Consider the following 26854-nt stretch of genomic DNA (forward strand, 5'->3'; position numbering starts at 1 on the left):
CCAAATAAACTAAACCATAACCGATCATCACGTGAGATGGAGTAGTTTTCAATGGTGAACATCGTTATGTTGATCATATCTACTATATGATTCACGTTCGACCTTTCGGTCTCCGTGTTCCGAGGCCATATCTGCATATGCTAGGCTCGTCAAGTTTAATCTGAGTATTTTGCGTGTGTAAAACTGGCTTGCACCCGTTGTAGATGGACGTAGAGCTTATCACACCCGATCATCACGTGGTGTCTGGGCACGACGAACTTTGGCAACGGTGCATACTCAGGGAGAACACTTTCTTGATAATTTAGTGAGAGATCATCTTATAATGCTACCGTCAATCAAAGCAAGATAAGATGCATAAAAGGATAAACATCACATGCAATCAATATAAGTGATATGATATGGCCATCATCATCTTGTGCTTGTGATCTCCATCTTCGAAGCACCGTCATGATCACCATCGTCACCGGCGCGACACCTTGATCTCCATCACAGCATCGTTGTCGTCTCGCCAATCTTATGCTTTCACGACTATCACTACCGCTTAGTAATAAAGTAAAGCATTACATCGCGATTTCATTGCATACAATAAAGCGACATCCATATGGTCCTGCCAGTTGCCGATAACTCGGTTACAAAACATGATCATCTCATACAATAAAATTCAGCATCATGTCTTGACCATATCACATCACAACATGCCCTGCAAAAACAAGTTAGACGTCCTCTACTTTGTTGTTGCAAGTTTTACGTGGCTGCTACGGGCTTAAGTAAGAACCAATCTCACCTACGCATCAAAACCACAATGATAGTTTGTCAAATAGACTCTGTTTTAACCTTCGCAAGGACCGGGCGTAGCCACACTCGGTTCAGCTAAAGTTGGAGAGATAGTCGCCCGCAAGCCACCTGTGTGCAAAGCACGTCGGGGGAACCGGTCTCGCGTAAGCGTACGCGTAATGTTGGTAGGCAGTATGACTTATACCGCCGAACCAAAGTATGACATGCTGGTAGGCAGTATGACTTATATCGCCCACAACTCATTTGTGTTCTACTCGTGCATATAACATCAACATAAATAACCTAGGCTCTGATACCACTATTGGGTTTCGTAGTAATTTCAAAAAAATTCCTACGCACACGCAAGATCATGTGATGCATAGCAACGAGAGGGGAGAGTGTTGTCTACGTACCCACGCAGACCGACTGCGGAAGCGTTGACGCAACATAGAGGAAGTAGTCGTACGTCTTCACGATCCAACCGATCAAGCACCGAAACTACGGCACCTCCGAGTTCGAGCACACGTTCAGCTCGATGACGATCCCCGGACTCCGATCCAGCAAAGTGTCGGGGAAGAGTTCCGTCAGCACGACGGCATGGTGACGATCTTGATGTACTACAGCAGCAGGGCTTCGCCTAAACTCCGCTATAGTATTATCGAGGACTATGGTGGCTGGGGGCACCGCACACGGCTAAGGAATAGATCACGTGGATCAACTTGTGTGTTCTAGGATGCCTCTACCTCAGTATATAAAGGACCAAAGGGGGGAGGCTGGCCGGCCACAAGGGGCGCGCCAGGAGAGTCCTACTCCCTCCGGGAGTAGGATTCCCCCCCCCCCAATCCTAGTTGGAATAGGATTCCTCGGGGGGAGAGAGAGAGGGGGGCCGGCCACCTCTCCTAGTCCTAATAGGACTAGGGGAGGGGGAGGCGCACGGCCACCTTGGGCTGCTCCTTTCTCCTTTCCACTAAAGCCCACTAAGGCACATATAGCTCTCCGGGGGTTCCGGTAACCTCCCGGTACTCCGGTAAAATCCCGATTTCACCCGGAACACTTCCGATATCCAAACATAGGCTTCCAATATATCAATCTTTATGTCTCGACCATTTCGAGACTCCTCGTCATGTCCGTGATCACATCCGGGACTCCGAACTAACTTCGGTATATCAAAATGCATAAACTCATAATATAACTGTCATCGTAACCTTAAGCGTGCGGACCCTACGGGTTCGAGAACAATGTAGACATGACCGAGACATGTCTCCGGTCAATAACCAATAGCGGGACCTGGATGCCCATATTGGCTCCTACATATTCTACGAAGATCTTTATTGGTCAGACCGCATAACAACATACGTTGTTCCCTTTGTCATCGGTATGTTACTTGCCCGAGATTCGATTGTCGGTATCCAATACCTAGTTCAATCTCGTTACCAGCAAGTCTCTTTACTCGTTCCGTAATACATCATCCCGCAACTAACTCATTAGTTGCAATGCTTGCAAGGCTTAAGTGATGTGCATTACCGAGAGGGCCTAGAGATACCTCTCCGACAATTAGAGTGACAAATCCTAATCTCGAAATACGCCAACCCAACATGTACCTTTGGAGACACCTATAGAGCACCTTTATAATCACCCAGTTACGTTGTGACGTTTGGTAGCACACAAAGTGTTCCTCCGGCAAACGGGAGTTGCATAATCTCATAGTCATAGGAACATGTATAAGTCATGAAGAAAAGCAATAGCAACATACTAAACGATCGGGTGCTAAGCTAATGGAATGGGTCATGTCAATCAGATCATTCAACTAATGATGTGACCTCGTTAATCAAATAACAACTCATTGTTCATGGTCTGGAAACATAACCATCTTTGATTAACGAGCTAGTCAAGTAGAGGCATACTAGTGACACTTTGTTTGTCTATGTATTCACACATGTATTATGTTTCCGATTAATACAATTCTAGCATGAATAATAAACATTTATCATGATTATAAGGAAATAAATAATAACTTTATTATTGCCTCTAGGGCATATTTCCTTCAGACAGCCCCGCCGCACGGTCGGCTTAAAAAGGACGAGCGCCGTCGCTGACGCGTGGGTCCGTCGTCATAAATTAAGTTGACCGCGTGAGCAGCGGGTAGTTGGACGGCCGTCATGTGGGGACGCGACGGACAGCGGGAAGACGCGCGAAGCGTCCGTTCGGCGTCCGCGCCAACGAATTTGGTGCGTAAATTTGGGCCGCAAATGCGTCGGCGCGGACACGACGCGGACATGATTTGAGTTTGGGTCGGCGCGTTGGGCCGCCACTTTTGTCCGCCCCGATCCAAACGGACACAGACGAACGAAATGGATCGGCCCTTTGGAGTTGCTCATACCACCTTTTTATTAGCCGATTGATGGTGTAGTAATCCTTAATGATGATGACAAATAGGGAGGCACAGCACGCTGTTTGCTGTAGTAATACAGAAGCCTCTCGCCTGGTCTTGGTCCCGCTTTCGCGTAACCCCGAACCCAAACCGCTGCTAAAAAGCTAACCCCAAACACAAGCCGCGCCGATGGTCGGGCAATCAAGCATCACTAGCTACTGTTACAAAAGTTAACTCTACTACCAGTAGCACCACAAAAGCAAGCAGAGGCTCATCACCGGTTGGGATCCTGACAAAGCGACAAGGCATAGCATGGCAAGAGCAATTAGCAAGCGTTCTGAGCGGCTCTTTAATCTTCCATGCCCCCAAAAGCACGAAGGATAAGTGAGGATCAAGCAAAGCCCCCGGCCCTAGGCCGGTGGCATGGGCGTGCATGCACGCTCCTCCGCCCGCATCCACGGCGCTGTCAGTGTCGCGCACACTGTGCCTGTGCATGACTATCTATCTATCTATCCAGCGTGTGGTAGGAGTATCGATCATGAGCGATGAGTGCAACTTTTGACGCCATGCGCGTGTCGTGTGCGACGGTGTGAGCTGTGATGAGTGCATAGCCGTAGGGACGGACGACAGTGTAGTGTGGAGGTGTCTCCGTGGCCCGCCAACTGGTGTCCCTATCATGGTGAGTGCCCGAGTGGCGCTAGCTGCTTGATGCTGGATTTCTTGGGCGATTTCCAAATGCGCATGTACAATACATGTTTGATTCCAACATATTCAGGGCTATTGTTTTTCGAAACGGAGTATCAAGGGAAGTTTGAATACGACTGCCGATGACCAACCGTCCGACTCACAGCTCAAAGCATGTTGGCGCATACACGCACACAGAAAAACAACTTGAATTCCATATATGCTTTGATGTTATGTTGTGATTCAAATTCAAGCACAAAGATAAAGGCTGACTTCTGACGAGCGGAGGGGCCCGTCCTTGATCATCCCCGAGATATGATCGTGTGGCGACACTTACAGAAGAAGGTGTGATGTGGACTCCTGCACATGTTTACATAGCAGGCAAAGACCACGGTTTGACCACACCCAACGCTCTAGATGCATGGTCTGCCCTCCAAGTGATGTATGGAGCTAAGAATTCCACCCGACATTGTGCGACGTAACTGACAATATGCCACCGAGGAATTCCGCTTGTTAAGCTTTTCTTGTGGTACAATAAAACAGGTTTTATTATGCATCATTGTCTTTTTAATTATTGTAGAATTCAACATGTATGCTTTCCATGTATCTTTCATACAAAAGTCAGTGTGATGGCTCCTCCGGTGTGAATAATGCGCCCCAAGTATCTTTTCACATTCTTTTTTTCTTCTATTCCCACACGTTTGGAATTCTACTAACCAAAAGGCCCGTATCTTTTTCGTGTATGTTTTCATACAAAAGCAAGTGTGAATTATTTTGACATTCTAGCGTAAAAGATGACGGATTTAGAAAGAGACTAGAGTGGATGATGTTCCACTCGGTCAAGAAAACATATGGCATATACATGGAAGTTATCTTTTGGAGAGAATTTTCTAAACAAGCTAGGGTGGAGGCCACTTAACTAACATGATTCTTTTAGTTATCTTGTTTGTTTCTTCAATCCTAAACAATTGTATACTTACCTACATCAAGTATCATTACAGCTAACATCAATGCACCAGTATCACATACAAAAGATCTTATATAATGGTAATGTATGATACTTTTTGTCCCTGATGGTAGGCTTTTGCCCTAATGATGTAAAGACATTATTCATTAGCCACCTTTACCTTTTCCTTGTGATCATTATCACAGAATCAGGGGCATGCAAGAGCTTGTTCTGCCTTTACAACATAAACATGCATTTTTTTGTAATTTTCTCATATATTCAGGCCTCAGAAAATGCGCAATAACCTCCTGGGAACATAACTGCCTACATGGCAAAGGTCAAGATATGTCGAACATTGCCAAAGTGCCATGTCTCAATCAAAACCATTCGACGTCATCATTAAAACCTCTTGGAACGGGATGCTAGATCAAAGATGTACAATTCTACTAGTTAAGAGACTATTTTTCAGCTTTGGGGTTAGAGACCAGATATAGACTTTCAAAACAATCGAGAGATAAAAAACATATACTTTCCTCGGAAATTAAAGGAGGAAATTGAATGGTACATGGCTTTTGCCCTTTTGCTTTGTTGTACTAGCATTGTATTTTTTTCCCTGTAAGACAGTGACTGCCATATTACGACCCGCCATGAATTGTCTCTATTATTCGAAGGACCGACACACCCTTTTTCTTTTAAAGGACAGAGCTACACAATCTTCTTGTCACCCCCCAAATTAGCTCCATCCCACTAACGTTTTCTGGATGCAAAGCATCAGAAAATACCCAGCTGATGGACAAAATAATATATATTTCTCAGAAACACACGATGCTCCATATATTTATAGGGAAAGCAATAAGTAGCTATCTGTGAACATCAAATGCCTTTTTTTTTCCTTTTTGCTTTTCAGCATTGGAAATTCGAAAATTACACTTTCTTGTGAGATAGTGGCGGCCATACTATGATCCCCTCGACCCGCCATGAATTGTCTCTATTATTCGAAAGACCAACATATCTTTTCTTTTAAAGGACACAGCAACACAATCTTCTTGCCACCCCCTAAAATAACTCTATCCCACTAACGTTTTCTGGATGCAGGCATCGGAGATACCCAACCCAGCTCGGCTGTACACAGATTTGCATGCAAAGCAAGGCTGGGCATGCAGGGTGTAGGTGGCATCGTGCCAAATTTGCCAGCGCGTCAGAAAGCAAAGGGACAACCACGGGTCTGCATTATTCTACTACTACTACTAGTACACAGCACATTCCTACCTAGATTACACATGATGATGTACCATGAATCCGGAACTTTGCACGCTTTCTGGTGCTCAGGTAGGTTGACAGCAGAGCACTCTATGGTAGTGCAATTTACATTGCATTCATACTGTGGAAAACTTACAAGAGGGTACTGGATAATTACTTTCTTTTTTACTTCTTTTTATATTTTTTTCTCCTTTTGCAAATATTATTTTTGTATAATGAAAATCACCTTATAACTATTGTCCTACAGGTCAGGTTTCAAAAAAAAAAACTTACATCACCTAAGGGCATCTCCAAAGCGGATTCTCAAAGTCACCACATGCATGGTCCCCACCTACTATTTTTCTCTGTCCGGATACTTTGTGATTAGCATTGGATGACTCCCTCCCGCAATGTCCGCGGACCACGTTCGGACATAAAAATGGACATATACCAGAGACATTTGCGGGTCAACTTTGGAGTGCCCTAATAATGATTTTCTAGCTCCAGGTCTTTGTCTTCTCCATGCAGATTGCAGATCAACAAAAAGTCCCATGAGAAATTTTAGTTTCTATATATATAATTCATTCTAGTAATATAAGTAGGCCTTTTTGGACTTTCAGAATTTCTAAAATATCTTTTCCTTTAAATGCAAGTAATATGTGCATCCACCTCCCCTCCCGTTTCTATCAGACGGCCCTGCATCCTTTCAATTTCACTTGCCAATATGGTCATGCGAAGACATCGTCATGGTCGCATGCCCATTACTTTTTCCTTGTTTTAGACTTGTAAAATTCAAATTGAGCAGTATCAGCTTCACATGACAGATTCAATATTTGTGCATGGTAGTAGCTATCAGAGCTTTAAAGTGAACACCGACTGCATGAGAACGTTGAGAGCAACACATCTGAATGTGCAACCGATTTTTTTTAAAAAAGGAGGAGGACCCCCGGCCTCTGCATCTGGACGATGCATGCGGGAATGTGCAACCGATTGATGGTTGGCTATATCATCAGCAGAATATCACCTAAAAAAAGAGAAGGCATTCACGATTTTGACGGTGTCAAATTTTTTAGCAACCCATCACCACCAATGCCTATCATTTTGTTAGTAGGCTTGCCTGAGTAAATGAGATGCGCACGGAACATTTTTTTTCTTCATGAACAACAGAGTCTGTAGCTGTAGTGCCAAAAAATGAGCACATCCACCCCAACCTGTGCGGTCTGCACATCTAGCAACCTCAAAAAAAAGAGTCTGTAGCTGTAGTGAGGTGCTTAGTGTTCTACTCCACATGTATAGAGATGTTGCTTTAGTTCAAATGGGGTGGGTGCATATATATAAGGAGGGTCATACATATCTGATGAAAAACTATATTTGTAAAATTGCAAAACTAAATTTAATTTGAAGTTCCTACTCATGGAAATTTCTTTTCTAATGAAACCTGGAAAAAAGCTATAATGAAAACAGCCAAGTGATTAATTTTATTGTATATAATGTGAGTGGATCATCTAAACAACAAGAGTTGGTTTAAGAGGAGTAGGTACCTACCGCTGGCGGTTGTTTGTCAATATGTGATGGCTCGCACATTGATCACTGATAGGAACCTACTTTGATACTTTCCACGGAGTTAGAAAACATGATCGAAAAAGGGGTGTATCCCAACCATGGTGCGTTCATCGGTATCATTTTCTTACATATTGGGCTGGCCGGCTCAAGTGGACTGAGATCCAGTGACATGTTGTGGGCATGTCATCGATGAACAGTAGCATAACAAGTCCCTTATTTTCGACCGTGGGATAAAAAATGAATAGGACCCCCACCTACCGTGTATGAACAGTACTTCACTACAATGCCCGAATGAATAGGGACTTCCCACACTGCGTCTCTAAAGTACTTTGTGCTATAGTAGTAACTGATCTGGACTATCTACTTTTGATCCAACGGCCATTTTGTCCTGCTCAAGCAACCTTCAAGATGAGTCCAGTTTATGCAGATTTGGTAGTTTGCAAAAAAAAAAAATCCACTTAGTCATGGTGGAAAATCGAGGTGCAAATGCCGTAATTAGAGACGGCGATTTCAAATAATCTTGATGCAACTTCATGTTTTACAACAGATCTTTGATGTTCATCTTTGTTTCAATTTGCCTCATCAGATGTGATGCACTATTATGTTTAATTTACCAACTAAGTTGGGTCATCATTTACTTACTTATTGAATAAGTAAACAAGTTCAGCCTGATGTATTATGTTTATTAATTTACCTTCAAAAGGAACGCAACACTATTCTTTTCTGAATGTGATAAAAAGCAAGTTGGTTCAGATCATTAAAAAAAAGAGATGTAAAATTTGTGTGTGCCTTTGCGTGGAGAGGAAGCAGAGGGAGAAAGGAAAGAGGAGTGAGTACTTGGATCTCCAGGAGGTGAGTAAATGCGAGCTCGTGGGTGTGCAGTTAACAGGTGAGATGGGCGGGGCCCAGGCCCAGGAAAACCGTTGTCCTTCTCATTGATGTCAGTTACCTCACGTCACTTTTGGGCTCTGGGCCAGCGGTTTTGGTTTGTTGCTCCAAAAGAAAATTAAGCGCCAGTTTGATTTGTTTTTTCAATCCATTTCTTCACCTATTTATTCACTAGTAGAAAAAACCCAATATTATACGCCACATGTGGTATAAAATATTTTGTATGGTGGGACCGGCATCACTGGTTGCTTCACATGATCTAAAGTCAAATTTGGGGAGGCACTATTGTATGCAGTGGAATTCTAAGCTGCGCACACACACCCGATGACCCAATCATGGAGTGCATGTACAGAAAAAATACAATAATGTGATGATGTATAAGCAGTTGATGTGAGGGCAATAATTGAGAAAGCATGTGTCGACATGTAAGTATACACCATCTCTGATTAAAAAAAAAATTGGGTGACAATGGCAGGGCAATTCTCAAGTTGCCTTTGGTTTTTATTTGATTTATTTGGAGGCATCATCACCTACAAACACAAGTACTAGAGCCACCTTGCACCCACTGTACTATAATCAACCAAGTGGCCAAATATTTTTTTACAAAAAAAATTAAAATCTCTCTCTCTCTCTCGCTAGAAGAAGAAATTACAACTAATTAAATTTTGGTCTAGAAAAGAAAAGGAACATCAAGAGATGGGCGCAGGGCAGCCGTGCATGGAGTAAACACTGGCTGCATTCGCTGTAGCAGGGTACAGACTCGAGTCATTTTGCACTGCAGTGCATGTGAACCTGTCCTCCTCCCACAACTCCCAACATTTTTCAAAAAGCTGCTGCTGGTTTTCTCATGGCAAAGGCAGCAGACCTCAAGAGAGAGCAAAAACCCAAGAGGAGAAAGTACTCCACCACACACAAGAGAGGGCCAAAATCTTTTTGGAAGGTTGCAAGCAGCAAATTGGCATGAGAGACAATTGTCTCCACGCACGCACCTCAGGAATCTCCCGCCTCATCCTCCTCATTCAGCCCACCGATCCAGATATCATCCAACGCCAGTAAAAAAAGGATCAGAAACTCCCCCTGCTTTTTCCTTTGTTGCTGTCTCAAGTCTCAACAGCAATGTCCCTCCCAACCTTCGGCCAGTGCCAACTGAAACTGTACTGTAGTGGCACGCACGCAAGCGCGCAAGAAAAGAAAACCATGGGCAATGGCAGCAGTTACTACAATGGCAATGGCAATGGCAATGGCATGGCACCTGCTCCTCCTCCTCCTCCCTCCGTCTTCCGCCGTGAGCGTGAGTTGGCTGGCTGACAGTGAGCGCTGCGTGTCGTGCTGCGTTGTTGTCTGGTAGGGCTGCCCCCATTGATTTGATCCCCCCGGACCTTTTGTCTCCTTCCTTTCCTTTCCCTTCCCTTCCCCCTCACCACTGCCGCTCGCCTACTACTACCACTTGTTCTCACTTCTTGGCCGCTGCTTCTGCTTGCTTCCTCGCTCCTCCCACCTCGTCCCTCCCCTCGCCTCCCTCCTCTGGCCGCTAGCTAGCTAGATACTGCAGTGGTTGCTGCTTGGCTTTGGCTTTGGTTGCTTGCTGGTGCTCTCCCCACTCCAGCTTGCTCCCCTCTCCACACCCCCCTCGGCGGCTTCTGCGGTGAAGGTGCGAGCTCCGGGCATGCCCCCCCGAGCTTGATTGCGGTCGACGGGGGTGAAGGTGGAAGCTTGCTGCCGGATCGATTGGGGCGCTTGCTTTCCGGGCGGTGCCGCTTTCGGCAGTAAAGGCGGGGGGATCTTGCGCCCACCTGCCGCCGGATCGACAAATCCCCCGCGGCAGCAATCCGTGTGGCTGCGGGCAGGAGGGTGCCGCGCGCCGCCGCTCCCCCTGTCCGGCATTGCGGGGAGCTCCGCCGAGCTCTGAGCGGGGGCCGCACGCACGCAAGGTGTTTGGTGAAAAGCGCGGCGCGGGCGAGCCATGAGGGACTTCCCGTCCTGCTTCGGGGAGAGCGGCGTCCAGATCGCGGACGCCGCGTCCTCCTCCAGCAGCGCCGGCAAGGGCGCGGCGCAGAACCTGGTCACCTGCCTCTACCAGACGCAGCTCGCCGGCCGGCCCTGCGTCGTCTCCGTCACCTGGAGCAAGAGCCTCATGGGGCAGGGCCTCAGCGTCGCCGTCGACGGCCTCTCCGGCCAGAGCCTCTGCAAGGCGGACATCAAGCCCTGGCTCTTCTCCAAGAAGAAGGGCTCCAAGAGCCTCGACGTCGACGGCGGCAAGGTCGACATCTTCTGGGACCTCTCCGCCGCCAGGTTCGGCGCCGGGCCGGAGCCGCTGGAGAGCTTCTACGTTGCGCTGGTCTCCGACCTCGAGCTCGCGCTCCTGCTCGGCGACATGAAGAAGGACGCCTACCGCAAGACCGGCGCCAACCGGCCGGCGCTCAACGCCGCCTTCGTCGCCAGGAAGGAGCACATCTACGGCAAGAAGATTTACTCCGCCAAGGCGCAGTTCTGCGACAATGGCCAGTTCCACGACCTGGTGATAGAGTGCGACACCGTCGGCCTCAAGGACCCGTGCCTTGAGATACGCATCGACAAGAAGCCGGTGATGCAGGTGAAGAGGCTGGCATGGAAGTTCAGGGGAAACCAGACGATCCTCGTCGACGGCCTGCCGGTGGAGGTGTTCTGGGACGTCCACAGCTGGCTCTTCGGGCCGACGACGGCGAGCAACGCGGTGTTCATGTTCCAGACATGCCAGGCGCCCGAGAAGTCGATGCCGTGGTCGTACTCGCAGATTTTTAGGGAGTCCCAGCTGCAGGGCCTCGGCTTCTCGCTCATCCTACATGCATGGAAGATTGAGTAGGTGCTTGCAGATCATAAGTTGCTTCTGCGGCCGCCTCCTTTCCAGTGCTAACAAGATGTTCCATTCAGTGTCTGTCTGTTTTTCCGAGTGCTATGGGAAACTCCAATATATGTTCTTTCAATTTATTTTATTCCTTTTCGGTTTCGCCATCTTCATAAACGATGTGTTCGAATTGTCTGGCAAGTTCCAGTGATATTCCAGTCTGTTTTTGTCATCTCTTCCCCTCCCCTGTGTTTTGTTCCTTAAGTGAGATCGGTTCCAATGCTCCAAGTAGTTGAACTATGGCAATGTTCTAAGAAAGAATGCTGTCATGTGTGTATACTGAAAGTTCAGATTTATAATTTTTGTGTATGGTAACAGTATTGTCTGATGATTGTTCCCCAATTTGTTCCCTGATGATCAGTAACAAATATTATCACAATGTAACTTTGGTCCATGTGCAAAAGTGGAGGTTTTAAGGAATCAAGACACATGGATTGCTTGAGCATCAAGTCTGTTACATTGATGACAGTCCTTTTTGTGCTTATCTGTAGATATCTGAATATGCCCATCTTTTGCAGGAGACAGATCATCCTACTGAGGATCATGGAGCTCAGATGATAAAACTTACTGAAGATCACCATATTCTGTGCAATTTGGTTGGTACTACCATTTTTATAGATCTCCCAAAATGATCATCTTGTGACTTCCTTTCTGTGGTTTCTTGGTGCTCTCTTGCAGTACTTTTCTTATTTCTTTTAGTCATCTGCATTGTGTGGCTAGCCAGTAAGGTGGGTGCAGCTCTACTTTTTATTTTCCCTAAGTGAGGAGGTTGCATTGACATCGCCACATCGGCTATGATGATCAATAGAATTAAGCAGCCTTTCCGCTTGCTGGACCACTTCAGCTGTGTTTTGAGATATTAAATAGCGTATTATCCCGAATCATACACAGTACATTCAAATCAGAGAGCCTGATTTTTCTCTCTCTCTTTCTGATAAGGACACCACTTTATATCTTCTTTTCCTGTTTGCATTTTGTAATTATCCTTATTGCATTTAATTCACTTGATGCTTCCGTTCCAACAGAAATTTTAGGTTCATCAATCGCTTTATACACGTTTTTTTAAACGTCAGTCAAAATCATGGGCCTCTGAAACGGGCTGAGTACTATTAAACCAGGCTAGACATGAATTAACTATGCTGTAGGTTGGCATTTGGTTTTCATTGGTTTGTTTATATGGATATTGTAAAGATACTCCTTTGGGGTTTGTTGTATCTCTCTCTACTCTGTGTGCATAGATAGACTTGAGTGGAACATTGTGTGGTTAACATAGATTGGGCTGCAAAGCTTCCTTCTTTTTGGTTACCTTGTTTCATCTGTCTGGATCAACCTCAAACTTATCAATTCAGTCTTTTAAATTGCAATAGAGGCTTCATAACCAGATTTATTTAACGTGCACTGAGACCATTCCATATGGACAGTTTTTGGTGGCTAAACGACTTGCTGACGATTCGCTTCTTTTGGACACAGTGTGCTGTTTGCTAGTTCCTGTCGATACATTTGGGGATTTATTGTAGCTACAATTTGGTTAGTTTCAAATATATTTGAAGCTTTATAAAAGCTTGCATTTGTAGTGAATGCAGACAGAGTATATGGCCTCCCTGAATGGTGAATATGGCTCTGCTTGACTTTGCATGTGTGTGTGTAATGAATCATTATTTCATTGCAAGCATATGACATTCGGAAAAAAAATGTGATTCGCTCTGCCACAGATTGCAGTGTGTTTTACATCCTGGGAATGCATGGTTTTATGCTCTGGCTTCGCCCTGTTTTGCATCATGACGTCTATAAGCACCTGTTTTACTAGATGAAGTGAATCAATTCTTCATTTGGAGGACACTGAGCAAGACACATAATTGCAACCACAATTCGTGTTCAAAATGGTGTGCATAAACAGGTAAAGGCAACTGGCAAAGACAGAGTTATAGTCTCTGCTGGTACTGATGTCCTTCTTTCGACTATTTGGAAAACAAAAATAATTCATTCCCTGCAGATCCCACTAATGTTATGTTTTCTTGGTTCTCTCTGCTGGACTCATGGTCTGCTGTAGAATGAGTGGAAAGTGCTTTGCTCTAAACTTATGGTTCCATTTTCTTAGTTACCACACAGGCCATGAGAAGTTATCATTTTTTTCCTGACATTAGTATTTGCACATTTTTGTGGTAGTACGAAGGTTATCTCTAGGGACTACGATAAACCATCTACTGTATAACCGATGAAACGCACATTAGTGTATTCTTATTGTTTACATGCCTCAATCAACGCTTAATTCTGCTGATTTTGTTCTTGCTACAGATAAAATTTTAGTTAATGAGTTCTGCCATAGATATGCAACCTGTTTGCTCTTTGTAGTTGTTCAAGTAAGAAATATAATGCCCCGGAATTGTTCCTTCAGTTTTCTTTTGATACTGAGTATTAGCACAAGATGTGATTGTTATAAGTCGTCTAATCATTGTTCCTGTAACCTCGTAACTTTGCAGATATGCCGAGCACTTGCTTATATACATAATTGTGTTGTCATCTGCCACCATGATATCAAACCACAGAACATTCTAGTGAGATTTTTAACCTCCTTTTCTATGCTTAATATGTTGTGCTGTTGTGTTTTACATATCTTCCATCAAATCCTGCAGAATTGTTTGGCTAGTTGGGCTTTCTTTACATCTGGAAGAACATTTACTATCAAATTTGAATAACCACTACTCCAAGGAGTAATACATTTTTGCTAACCTAGTAAGCTTTCCACTGTAGGTTAACCCACATAACACGAGCTCAAAATCTAAATCTGCGATTTTGGCAGTGCAAAAGTCTTGGTAAGTTATCTTCTATAATAAGGTAGAAATTTAAATGTTCGAGTACTACTGATTTCGAAAAGAACATGCTAAACTTTCTTGATAAGAACAAAAAAAAGGGTGTGCACTTATGCCAGTAACCTACCCAGAAATGATGATTTCTAAATTGTTTTCAAAGTAATGCTTTGCATATATCTCCTACATTTACTCAAGATATTACCGAGCACCAGAACTATATTTGGTGCAACTGAATGTACTACTGCCATTATTTTGTTGTGGTTTTGTTCACTGCAGACTGAATATCTGCTCTGTCATGGCAGAACTGCTTCCCCCATAGATTTTTTCATTCATGCATATAGTCTTTTACTCCCTGCGTCTCAAAATAAGTGTTGCTGATTTAGTAGAACATTAGTACAAAGTTGTACTAAATCAACGACATTTATTTTGGGATGGAAGGAGTATTTTACTCTCTAGCTTGTTCTCATAGTATTCATCCATCCATGCAGCCTCTTTTTCCTGGGGGGAAGTGGAGTTGATCAACCGGTTGTGATTACCAAGGTGAAATCTTGCAGTATGACATTTGGTAACTGTTTTCTCCTGCGACCTGCATTCTTTACAATGATATGTTCGGTCATAATGCGTCGCAGGTCTTGGGGTACTCCAACCAGGGAAGAGATCAAGTGCATGAATCCAACCCACACGGAGTTCAAGTTCCCACAGATTAAGGCTCGCCCGTGTCACAAGGTAATGTGTGCATATTTTACCTGTCATGCAAAATTGCCCGGTCTGCACAATTGCTGTTCTAGTTGGCGTGTACTTTCGGGACAGGGAGAGTTTTAACATTGGCACCAAAATAAGCATTCCTCAGATACTTAACAAAAAAGAAAATAAATTACAACGGACAAAAATGGAAAGCTGATGCAATGAGAAAAAAGGGCCAGGCGAGAAAGATGTTTCTCAGATGGGCCGGGCTCTGCCTGTGTTTCCAGCAGGCAGCAGCCCAACCTCACGGGCCAGCACCCAAAAAGCTCCCACCGAGGGGGAGCTGCGTGGCTGCACTCCTAACATTAGTCCCACCTCGCCAGTTTAAGGGGAGCGGAACCAGCTTATAAGCTGAGGCGCGGTAGGAGGTAGCACGACCTTACTTGAACAGGATCTGTTCTATAGGCTCGTACCGTTGCATCCTTTACCAATAAGGAGGCAAGCACTTCAGTCTGGTTGATGTATTCTGACCTCTGGGCCAGAGCGTGATTAACGGCCAGGATTACCCTGATGGGGCAATCTGATGGCTGTAGAGGATCGTTCCTGCCTGGCTCTCACGCCTGTGCAGGGTGGCCCAGAGGTTGTCTGACAGACTTCAACATCTTTTTTGCCCTTGTGCTCGTTTTTTAAGTCTCTTTTTCAGTCACTCATTCTACATTCAGTATTTGCAATCACTCATTCTACATTCTACATTCTCCCCCCGTTCACTTTTATAGATAAAGAAGACCAAAAATGAAGAATAATAAGAATACTGATGAAAAGACTGACTGATGATAACTAAGGTAATGAACAAAGAGAGAACAATGAATTAAGGAAAAAAAAGTGAGATGGCTAAAAAAGGAGAGTGAAATCTGAACAAAAGACTGGACTAAACAGTTACCAGCTTTATGCACATATGCTAACTCCATTTTATCAAGAATTTTCGTAAAGTATGACATGTTTTTTTTGGTGGTTGGTTCGCTTCTTTTGGACACAATGTGCTGTTTGTTAGTCCCTGTCCATTCATTTGGGGATTTATTGTAGCTACAATTTCGTCAGTTGCAAATATATTTGAAGCTTTATAAAAGCTTGCATTTGTAGTGAATGCAGACAGGGTATATGCCCTCCCTGAATAGTGAATATGGCTCTGCTTGATTTTGCGTGTGTGTGTAATGAATCATTATTTCGTTGCAAGCATATGTGCTTCGCAAAAAGAAAGTATGCGACTCACTCTGCCGCAGATTTGCAGTGTATTTTATGCTCTGGCTTCGCCCTTTTTGACATCATGACGTCTATAAGCACCCTGTTTTACTAGATGAAGTGACTCAATTCTTCATTTGCAGGAGACCGAGCCAGATGTGGTTGCAGATTCTGGTGCTGAATATGGTCACATATTTGCAAGCACAATCCGTGGCCAAAATGGTCTGCCTAAACAGGTAAAGGCAACTGGCAAAGACAGAGTTATTGTTTCTGCCGGTACTGCTGGCCTTCTGTGGACTACTTGGAAAACAAGAAATCGATCTTGTTTCCAAGGTGTATTCCATGGAGATCCTACTTATGTTTTTTTGTGCTCTCTGCTGGATTTGTGGCCTGTCCTGTAAAAAAGAGGGGTGCAGGTGCCAAACATGCCGCATCAGGTGTCTAGGAAGCTTAACCAAGTAACACGCGAAATCCTCAGTCGTGAGTGAGATTTCCAAATTGTTTTGAAAGTAATGTTTTGCATATATGCAGGTCAAGTGAGAGCTGAATATCTCCTACATTTTCTCAAGATATTACATAGCACCAGAACAAATTTGGTGCAACTGAATATACCGCTGCCATTTGATTTGTTGTGGTTTTCTTCACGGCAGACTGAATATCTGCTGTGTCATGGCAGAGCTGCTTCTCGGACAGGTTCTGTTCATGCATGTAGTCTTTTATTTTATTCTCTAGCTTCATAATATTCATTCATCAATGCAGCCTCTTTTTCCTGGAGAAAGTGGAGTTGATCAGCCGGTTGAGCTTATCAAGGTGAAATCTTGTATGACATTTGAAACTGTTTTCTCCCTCGACCTGCATCCTTTACAATGACATTTGTTCAGTCATAAGTTAAAAAAGAAGACATTTGTTCAGTCATAATAGTGGGTCGCAGGTCTTGGGTACTCCAACAAGGGAAGAGATCAAGTGCATGAATACAAACTACACGAAGTTCAAGTTCTCCCGAACTAAGACTCGTCCGTGGCACAAGGTAATGTGCATGTATTGTGTTTGTCATGCAAAATTGCCTGGTCTGCACAATTGCTGTTCTAGTTGGCGCATACTTTCGGAACAGGGAGAGCTTTACCGTTGACTAGGGTGCTGATAAACTGCGAGAAAATTCTCGAAACAGGCTTTCGCCCCACTTTATATATAAAACAACAACACGGTACAATACATGGCCGAACGATACAATGTGGTGAGAAGGCCCTCTTACAAAGCAGATAGAAAGATATAACAAGAAGCCTATAGCTAGCCTAACGCCTCACCTAGGACCGACCGACGACATCAAAACTCCATGGCAACACCCCCAGGAGGGTGACGGCGCAATGCGTTGGCGCTGCCGAGTCTGAGTACAAACAAGGGTTTTCACCCGGAGGCCTGGCACATGAACAAGACCCACGACTACGTCTTCAAGAAGATAACGACACCGGCGGGCGCCGCCGGTGCTGGCGCCAAGTGCGAAGCTTTCGTTCAGGAACTCGCCAATCTCACTAGGAGGTGCCCTGGTCACCACCACAACGAGAGTCAGGCCAACCCCACCAGATTTGGGCACCAACAGAGGAGGCTAGAGCCTTCTGCCACCCTTGCCGCCCACACGGCCAAGAGGTGAAGGCATCACTGCCACCATGGAGCCTGCCGGAAAGCCCACCGTGGATCCCGCCAACCGGGGCCGCTGCCCCGACATCCTCAGACAACTCAACACCGACGCCAAAACACGTGTCCGCCACCCCAACCAAGCCACGAGCCTCCACCTCGACATGGACAGAGAGGGCCCGGAGCACGCGCAGGAGAGCAACCAGCCCTAGCAGAAGGACCAAGTTCAACCGCTGCTCCGGCGGCCAACCGCGTCACTTGCCAATTGCCAACTACTCCCTCCGTTTCAAATTACTCGTCACAGAAATGAATGTATCTAAAACTAAAATACATCTAGATACATCCATTTCTGCGACAAGTAATTTGAAACGGAGGGAGTAGTACTACCGGGAGAGGAGGGCGTCTTCCCATTAGAAATGGACACTCTAGATCCAGACAGGGGGGGGGGCATGGCAACCGGCACCTCCGGCTGCCAAGCACCCAATTCCATCGGATCCCCGTGACTCGCTCCGCGCCCTTTGCACCACCGCTCCAATCTACAACAACCTGTCGCCACGCGCCTGCAGTCGAAGATCGTCACCGCTACCCGATGTCACCGGGCAGGCACCCCCACCCCCACCCCCACCCTGGAGGGAGCATGGAGGAGGCCGCCGACCTTGAGAAAATCAAGGCTCATCAATTTAGAGTTTCTCAGTTTTTTTAGTAGACGAGTTTCTCAGATAATCCGGCCAAAAAAAGCATTCCTCAAATACTTTTGACAAAAAGGAAAATAAGTTACAACGAATGATGCAACGAAAAGGAAACGAAAAAGCCACACGAGATAGATGTTTCTCAGATGGGCCAGACTCTGTGTATCCAGCAGGCAGGAGCCCAACCTCACGGGCCAGCAGCCCAGCACCCACGAGTCAGCCCTTCTAAGCTCCCATCGAGGGCGTTGCTGCGCAGCTGCACGCTTAACATTAGTCCCACCTCGCCAGTTTGCGGGGAGCGGAACCAGCTTATAAGCCGAGGCGCGGCACAAGGTAGCACGACCTTACTTGAACAGGATCTGTTCTATAGGCTCGTACCGCTGCATCCTTTACCAATAAGGAGGCAAGCACTTCAGTCTGGTTGATGTATTCTGACCTCTGGGCCAGAGAGTGATTAACGGCCAGGATTCTCTGATGGGGCAATCCGACGGCTATAGAGGATCGTTCCTGTCAGGCTCACACCTGTGCAGGGGGTGGCCCAGAGGTTGTCTGACAGACTACAAATCTTTTTTTTTTCACTTCTTTTTTTAGACTGCAGTTGTCTCTGTAATAATCTGCAGAACGAGCTGCACTTGACTTCCTGGAACACGACGTCTGCCGGCACGAGCTGCAGCTTGAGCGCGCATCTGACCTGGAACTTGCACCTCGAACAACCCCCATCGCGTTCTCCTTCCTGAACTCGGCCACACTGGCGTCGCCTATCAAAAAATGAACACGGATGGAACTGAAGAGTAACCAAATATATACAGAGGGAACGATAACTGAAGATTGAGGGATGAAACTCATGAAAGACAAACATAACTGGCAAGTTTTTTCCTTTTCGGTTTGTCATCTTCATAAACGATGTGTTTGAATTGTCTGGCAAGTTCGTTCCAGTGATATTCCAGTCTGTTTTTGTCATCTCTTCCCCTCCCCTGTGTTTGTGCCTTAAGTGAGATCGGTTCTAATGCTCCAAGTAGAGGATCGTTCCTGCCAGGCTCACACCTGTGCAGGGGGTGGCCCAGAGGTTGTCTGACAGACTACAAATCTTTTTTTTTTCACTTCTTTTTTTAGACTGCAGTTGTCTCTGTAATAATCTGCAGAACGAGCTGCACTTGACTTCCTGGAACACGACGTCTGCCGGCACGAGCTGCAGCTTGAGCGCGCATCTGACCTGGAACTTGCACCTCGAACAACCCCCATCGCGTTCTCCTTCCTGAACTCGGCCACACTGGCGTCGCCTATCAAAAAATGAACACGGATGGAACTGAAGAGTAACCAAATATATACAGAGGGAACGATAACTGAAGATTGAGGGATGAAACTCATGAAAGACAAACATAACTGGCAAGTTTTTTCCTTTTCGGTTTGTCATCTTCATAAACGATGTGTTTGAATTGTCTGGCAAGTTCCAGTGATATTCCAGTCTGTTTTTGTCATCTCTTCCCCTCCTCTGTGTTTGTGCCTTAAGTGAGATCGGTTCTAATGCTCCAAGTAGTTGAACTATGGCAATGCTCTAAGAAAGAATGCTGTCTGGTATTTGTTTATGGTAACAGTATTGTCTAATGATGGCTCTTCCCCTTTGTTCCATTATGATCAGTAACAAATATTATCACAATGTAACTTTGGTCCATGTGCGAAAGTGGAGGTTTTAAGGTCTGTTACATTGATGACAATCCTTTTGTGCTTACCTCTAGTTATCTGAATAGGCCCATCTTTTGCAGGAGACAGATGATCCATCTGAGGATCATGGAGTTCAAATGCTAAAACCTAAGTTAGTGCAAAGTTGAGTCATCTATTTTGGAACGGAGGGAACTGAAGATTACCGTATTGTGTGCAATTTGGTTGGTACCATTTTTATAGATCTCCGAAAATGATCATCTTGTGACTTCCTTTGTGTGGTTTCTTGGTGCTCTCCTGCAGTATTTTTCTTATTCTTTTAGTCATCTGCATTGTGTTACTAGCCAGTAAGGTGGGTGCAGCTCTACTTTTCCTTTTCTAATTAAGGAGGTTGCATTGACATCGCCACATCGGCGATGATGATCGATGGTATCAAGCAGCCTTTCCGCTTGCTGGACCACTTCAGCTGTAATGTTTGACATGTTAAAATAGCATATTATCCTGAATCATACACAGTACATTCAAATCAGAGAGCCTGATTTCTCTCTCTCTCGCTGATAAGGACACCACTTTATATCTTCTTTTCCTGTTTGCGTTTTGTAATTATCCTTATTGCATTTAATTCACTTGATGCTTCCATTCCAACAGAAAATTTTAGGTTCATCAATCGCTTGATACAGGATATTTTTTTGAAACTTCAGTCAAAATCATGGGCCTCTGAAACAGGCCGAGTACTATTAAACCAGACTAGACTAGACATGAATTAACTATACTGTAGGTTGGCATTTGCTTATCATTGATTTGTTGTATATGGATATTATAAAGAGAAAAAAACTCTTTGGGGTTTTCTGTGTTGCTCTCTACTCTGTGTGCAGTCAAGAACCTAGACAAACTTGAGTGGAGCATTGTGTGGGTTAACATAAATTGGGCTGCAAAACTGCCTTCTTTTTGGCTACCTTGCTTCATCTGTCTGAATCAAGCTTAAGCTTATCGATTTCAGTCTTTTAAATTAAAATAGAGCCTTCATTACCAGATCTACTTAACCTGCACTGGACCATTCCACATTGACAATTTTTGGTGGTCAAGTAACTTGCTGTTGGTTCGCTTCTTTTGGGCCCAACGTGCTGTTTGTCAGTCCCTGTCGATTCATTTGGGCATTTATTGTAGCTAAGATTTGGTTAGTTGCAAAAATATTTGAAGCTTTATAGAAGCTTTCATTTGTAGTGAATGCAGACAGTATATGCCTCCCTGGATATGGCCCTGCTTGAATTTTAATATTTGTAATGAATCATTATTTCGTTGCAAGCATATGTGATTCGCAAAAAAACAAAAACTAGGTTTGCAGCGAGTTTTACATCTTGGGAATGCATGGTTTTATGCTCTGGCTTCGCGCTGTTATGGCTCATATATATTCACAGAAAGCCTAGGGGAAATTGTTGATCAACTTTGCACCTCGTTTCTAGATGAAGTAACTCAATTCTTCATTTGCTGGACACTGAGCCAGATGTGGTTGCAGATTCTGGTGCCGAAGCTGCTACCACAATCTGTCGCCGAAATGGTCTGCCCAAACAAGTATAGGCTGTGAAGCAAAATTTGCTGATATCGTGGTAATGAAATAGTCAGTCAGTTACATCGCTGAACATGTGGTTGGAACTGGTTCTTCTGGGTTGTTTTTCAGGTAGACTTCTGAGTTCTGACATTTGCGTTGTCTGAACTGGTCTATGCCCAACTGATTGTCGAAGGCATATAACCTGTTATTGTCAACTCTTCAGGCCAAATGTCGAGAAACGTGTTCCCATAAAAAAAGGTTCTTCAAAACAAGCGATACAAAAACAGGGAATTGGAAATTAGGCATATGCTTGATCATCCTAATATTGTTGGTCTTAAGCATTACTTCCTTTTAACCACCGAAAGGGATGAGTTTTATCACATTCTTGTCCTTGAGTTTGTTCCAGAGACAGTAAACCGGATGCTAGACAGTACAAAAGAAGGAATCACTCAAAGAGTGCCCCTCACTTATGTCAAACTATACACGTATTATGTCTGACATGACTTGGCAGTTATTTTTTTGAGCGATGTTATGCTTTGCACAATTGTCCTCCATCTTTAATGTTTTACAAAAACTTTTTAATAATCTTTGCACTAGGCATACTTGTTACCAAAATTATCTACATGCTGTCATGTGGAGATCGTGGTACATAATTTTCTTGGTTACTAAATACGGAGTACATTTGTATATGATATATTCCCTGCTTAGTTGCATCACATTTTTGTCCTCATTCCCGCTCTACTCTAAACTTATGTTCCAATAGTTGAATACTGTATTGGGACCTATCTACAAGTCTCAGATTAGTTATTCACATTGATGCTTTCACTAAAAATCTAAAATAAATTCTGAGAAATTCAAACATACAACTGATCCAGCCTGTACGTTCTACTTTGTTTGGATATATGTTCTATAGTACTCCCTCCGATCCAAGCGTCAATTAATTTGGATCGGAGGGAGTACAACTTTCTTCTTGTATGTTTAGTTAATCATAAGGTCCCATTTTCTTACTACCTCCGTCCCTAAATAGATGGCATATAAATTCAATCAAAAAGTCAATACTTTCTAAGTTAGACCAAGTATATATACAAAAATATGACGATAGACAATACCTAATCAATATGAACATATCCACCATTAGATATATCTTCATAATCTATTTATTCAGTATTGTAATAGTTGACATTTTCTTCTATATATTTGGTCAACTTAGAAAGAATTGACTTTTTGACTGAATTTATATGCCATCATTTGGGGACAGAGGGAGTAGTATATATTCACACAGGTAAATCATTTTTTTCCGAGATAAGTATTTGCACATTTTTGTGGTAGTGCGGACAACGATAGACCATCTGCTGTATGCTTCAGCTAATTCTTAATTCTGCTGATTTTGTTCTTACTACAGATAAAAATTTAGTTAATGAGTTGTGCCATACATCTGTAATCTGTTTGGTCTTTGTAGTTGTTTAAGTCAGAAATATAAGGCCTCGACCATGCAACAGAATTCTTCCTTCAGTTATTTTTTGATATGATTGTTATAAGTCGTCGTCTAATCCTTGTTCCTGTAATCTCGTAACTTTGCAGATATGCCAAGCATCTGCTTATATATACATAATTGTGCTGGCATTTGCTTATATTTTCTTCCTGGGGAAAGTGGAGTTGATCAGCTGGTTGAGATTATCAAGGTGAAATCTTGTACTCCGGTACTATGACATTCGGAACTGTTTTCTCCTGCGAACTGCATTCTTTAGAATGACATGTTCAGTCATAGTGCCTTGCAGGTCTTGGGGTACTCCAACAAGGGAAGAGATCAAGTGCATGAATCCAAACTACACGGAGTTCAAGTTCCCGTAAATTAAGGCTCGTGGTACAAGGTAATGTGTCATGCACAATTGCTGTTCTAATTTATTTTTATTTTTTGAAAGCAATTGCTTTCTAGTTGGCACATACTTTTGGAACAGCGAGAGCTTTAACACTGAGAAGTGTGCTGATAAACTGTGAGAAGTTAAGGCTCGTCAAACAATTTAGAATTTCTCAGATATCCCCACCAAGAAAATCATTCCTCAGATGGGCCGGGCTTGTGTACTCAGCAGGCATCGGCCCAACCTCACGGGCCAGCACAGCACACCCACCCACGAGACCTTCTAAAAGCTCCCAGGGGGTGCTGTTGCGCAGCTGCACGCCTAACATTAGTCCCACCTCGCCAGTTTACAGGTAGTGGAACCAGGTTATAAGGCGAGGCGCTGCAGAAGGTAGCACGACCTTACTTGAACAGGATCTGTTCTATAGGCTCGTACCGCTGCATCCTTTACCAATAAGGAGGCAAGCACTTCAGTCTGGTTGATGCATTCTGCCCTCTGGGCCAGAGCGTGATTAACGGCCAGGATTCCCTGATGGGGCAATCCGACGGCTGTAGAGGATCGTTCCTGCCTGGCTCACACCTGTGCAGGGTGGCCCAGAGGTTGTCTGACAGACTACACATTCTTTTTTTTTTGCCTTGTGCTCGTTTTAGCCAGTATCTTTTTTCAGTATCTCATTCTATTACATTCAGTCTCCTATACATTGTCTACGTTTCCATTTTCGGACAGTTTTAACCACATATTCTATTTGCAATCACACATCTCAAATTATCTATGACATGAGTATATAGCTCATAATATAACGGTGGCAAGAAAAACTGAAGAACTAATGGCTGGATGACAAGAAAATCTGAAGAACTAATTTTGTGTGTGTGTGTCTGTGTGGTGTGTGTCTGTGTGTAATGATTCATTATTTCGTTGCAAGCATGTCTGATTTGCCAAAAGAAAAGAAAAACTATTGGTTCACTCTACCATAGATTTGCAGTGACTTCTACGTTTCCATTTTCGGACAGTTTTAACCACATATTCTATTTGCAATCACACATCTCAAATTATCTATGACATGAGTATATAGCTCATAATATAACGGTGGCAAGAAAAACTGAAGAACTAATGGCTGGATGACAAGAAAATCTGAAGAACTAATTTTGTGTGTGTGTGTCTGTGTGTAATGATTCATTATTTCGTTGCAAGCATGTCTGATTTGCCAAAAGAAAAGAAAAACTATTGGTTCACTCTACCATAGATTTGCAGTGACTTTTACATCCTGGGAATGGATGGTTTTCTGATCTGGCTTCGCCCTGTTATGGCTCATTATTCACACAAAAGCCTAGGCAAAATTGTTGATCAAGTTTGTACCTTGTTTCTAGATGAAGTGACTCAATTCTTCATTTCCTGGACACTGAGCCAGATAAGGTTGCAGATTCTGGTGCTGAAGCTGGTCACATAATTGCAACCACAATCCTTGGCCGAAATGGTCTGCCTAAACACTAAACAGGTAAACGCAATGCTACATTAATCTCTAAAATCTACATTGTGGCTGTGAAGCAAAATTTGCTGATATGGCGGTTAATGAAATAGTCTGTCAGGGAAACTTCTGATGATAACTTCTGTCAGGGAAACTTCTTTTGGGGTTGTATTTCAGGGAACTGGTTCTTTTGGGGTTGCATTTCAGGGAGACTTCTGGCCTTTGTGTTTTCTAAACTGGCCTCTATGCTCAACTGATTGTCGAAGGCATATAACCTGTTATTGTCAACTCTTCAGGCCAAACGTCAGGAAACGGGAGAAGTTGTTGCCATAAAAAAGATTCTTCAAGATAACTGGTACAAAAACAGGGAATTGTAAATTATGTATATGCTTGACCATCCTGACATTGTCGGTCTTAAGCAGTACCTTTTTTAACCACTAAAGGGGATGGGCTTTATCTTAATCTTGTCCTTGAGTTAGTTCCAGAGCCAGTAAACCGGATGAAAAGACAGTACAACAGAATGAATCAAAGAGTGCCCCTCATTTATGTCAAACTATAGACTTATCAGGTCTGATATGACTTGGCAGTCCTTTTTCTGAACGAGATGTTATGCTTTACAGTTACACAATTGTCCTCCATCTCCACTTTTTTACAAAAAACTATTCTACTGTTAATCTTTGCACTAGGCATACATGTTACCAAAATTATCTACATGCTGTCATGTGGAGCTCATGCTACAGAATTTCCTTGGTTACTAAATACATCAGTATATGATATGTTCCCTATTTAGTTGCAGCACTTTTTTGTCCTCAGGCCTGCTCTAAACTTATGTTCCAATAGTTGAGTACTGTATTGGGACCTTTCTACAAGTTTCAGATTAGTGGCTTCACTAACAATCTAAAATGAATTCTGAGACATTCAAGCATACAGCTGAGCTAGTCTGTCAGTTCTACTGTCTTTGGATTTATTTTCTAGTGCAACTTTCTTCTTGTATGTTTAGTTAATTGTAAGGTTCTCTTTTCTTAGTATATATCAGTATATCACGCAGGCGATGAGATGCTATCATTTTTTTCTGAGATAAGTATGTGCACATTTTTGTGGAAGTATGAAGGTTTATCTCTAGGGACTACGATAATATAACTGATGAATTGCACATTAGTGCATCCTTATTATTTGTATGCTTCAACTAATGCGTGATTCTGCTGATTTTTTTCTTGCTACAGATGAAATTTTAGTTAGGGAATTCTCCATACATTTGTAATCTGTCTGCTCTTTGTAGTTGTTCAAGTCAGAAATGTAATGTCCTGGCCATGCAGCAGAGTTGTTCGTTCAGTTTCCTTTTGATACCGAGTATTAGCACAATATGTGATTGTTATAAGTCGTCTAACCATTGTTCCTGTAATATAATAATTGTGTTGGCATCTGCCACCGTGATATTTTTGAGGGAAACAGCAGGATTCTGGACTCTGCTGCATATTTTTATTAATTTTCAAATAAATGGTACAAATAGGAATTCTTAAAAAGAAAATAAAGAGCTATACAGGGAAAAAATCGAAGGAAACTACAAGAAATAAACAAGAGATACAACAAAATACAGCAGGTACAAGGTGTGTAGATCATCTGAATGCTGCCACCCAGTGAGCCACGCCACTGTACTCCTTCCTCTGAGCTCTGTAAGTAGGCCATTTCATCTCCTCCTTGAAACACCGTCTGCAATTATACATATTTGGAGGAATTTGGTTGAAGATGAAATCATTTCTGGTAGTCCAGATTGCTCAGGAAATCAATAAAATAAAAACCCGCAAAAAATAAAAGGTAGGTTGATCAAATGCTTGAGTTGCTCAACTTCCTCCTGAACATCTGACTGGGCTGATGTCCAAGAAGGACAAATATATTGCCAGCACATTTTAGCAAATGGG

The 26854-nt window shown here is 43.6% G+C and overlaps 1 protein-coding gene, 3 non-coding genes and 1 pseudogene across 4 annotated transcripts; all 5 read left to right on the forward strand.

The window, feature by feature from the left end:
- Positions 1 to 9587: 9587 nt before the first annotated feature.
- LOC125511048 lies at positions 9588 to 11437 on the forward strand. Its single transcript, XM_048676330.1, has one exon. It carries the CDS (start codon positions 10429 to 10431, stop codon positions 11305 to 11307), a length of 879 nt encoding a protein of 292 aa, XP_048532287.1. The 5' UTR covers positions 9588 to 10428; the 3' UTR covers positions 11308 to 11437.
- Positions 11438 to 11821: 384 nt separating this feature from the next.
- Positions 11822 to 26421, forward strand: LOC125507494 (annotated as a pseudogene).
- LOC125511896 lies at positions 15277 to 15498 on the forward strand. Its single transcript, XR_007285167.1, has one exon. It is a non-coding gene; the product is annotated as a small nucleolar RNA U3 (small nucleolar RNA).
- Positions 18742 to 18962, forward strand: LOC125511903. Its single transcript, XR_007285173.1, has one exon. It is a non-coding gene; the product is annotated as a small nucleolar RNA U3 (small nucleolar RNA).
- LOC125511901 lies at positions 23866 to 24084 on the forward strand. The gene has a single exon (XR_007285171.1). It is a non-coding gene; the product is annotated as a small nucleolar RNA U3 (small nucleolar RNA).
- Positions 26422 to 26854: the final 433 nt, after the last annotated feature.

This window comes from Triticum urartu, chromosome 5, assembly GCF_003073215.2.
Source record: "Triticum urartu cultivar G1812 chromosome 5, Tu2.1, whole genome shotgun sequence".
Taxonomy (NCBI): Eukaryota; Viridiplantae; Streptophyta; class Magnoliopsida; order Poales; family Poaceae; genus Triticum; species Triticum urartu.

Bases quoted from the DNA above. Each gene is read 5' to 3' on its own strand.
- LOC125511048 (XM_048676330.1), top strand. From the start codon at position 10,429: ATGAGGGACTTCCCGTCCTGCTTCGGGGAGAGCGGCGTCCAGATCGCG.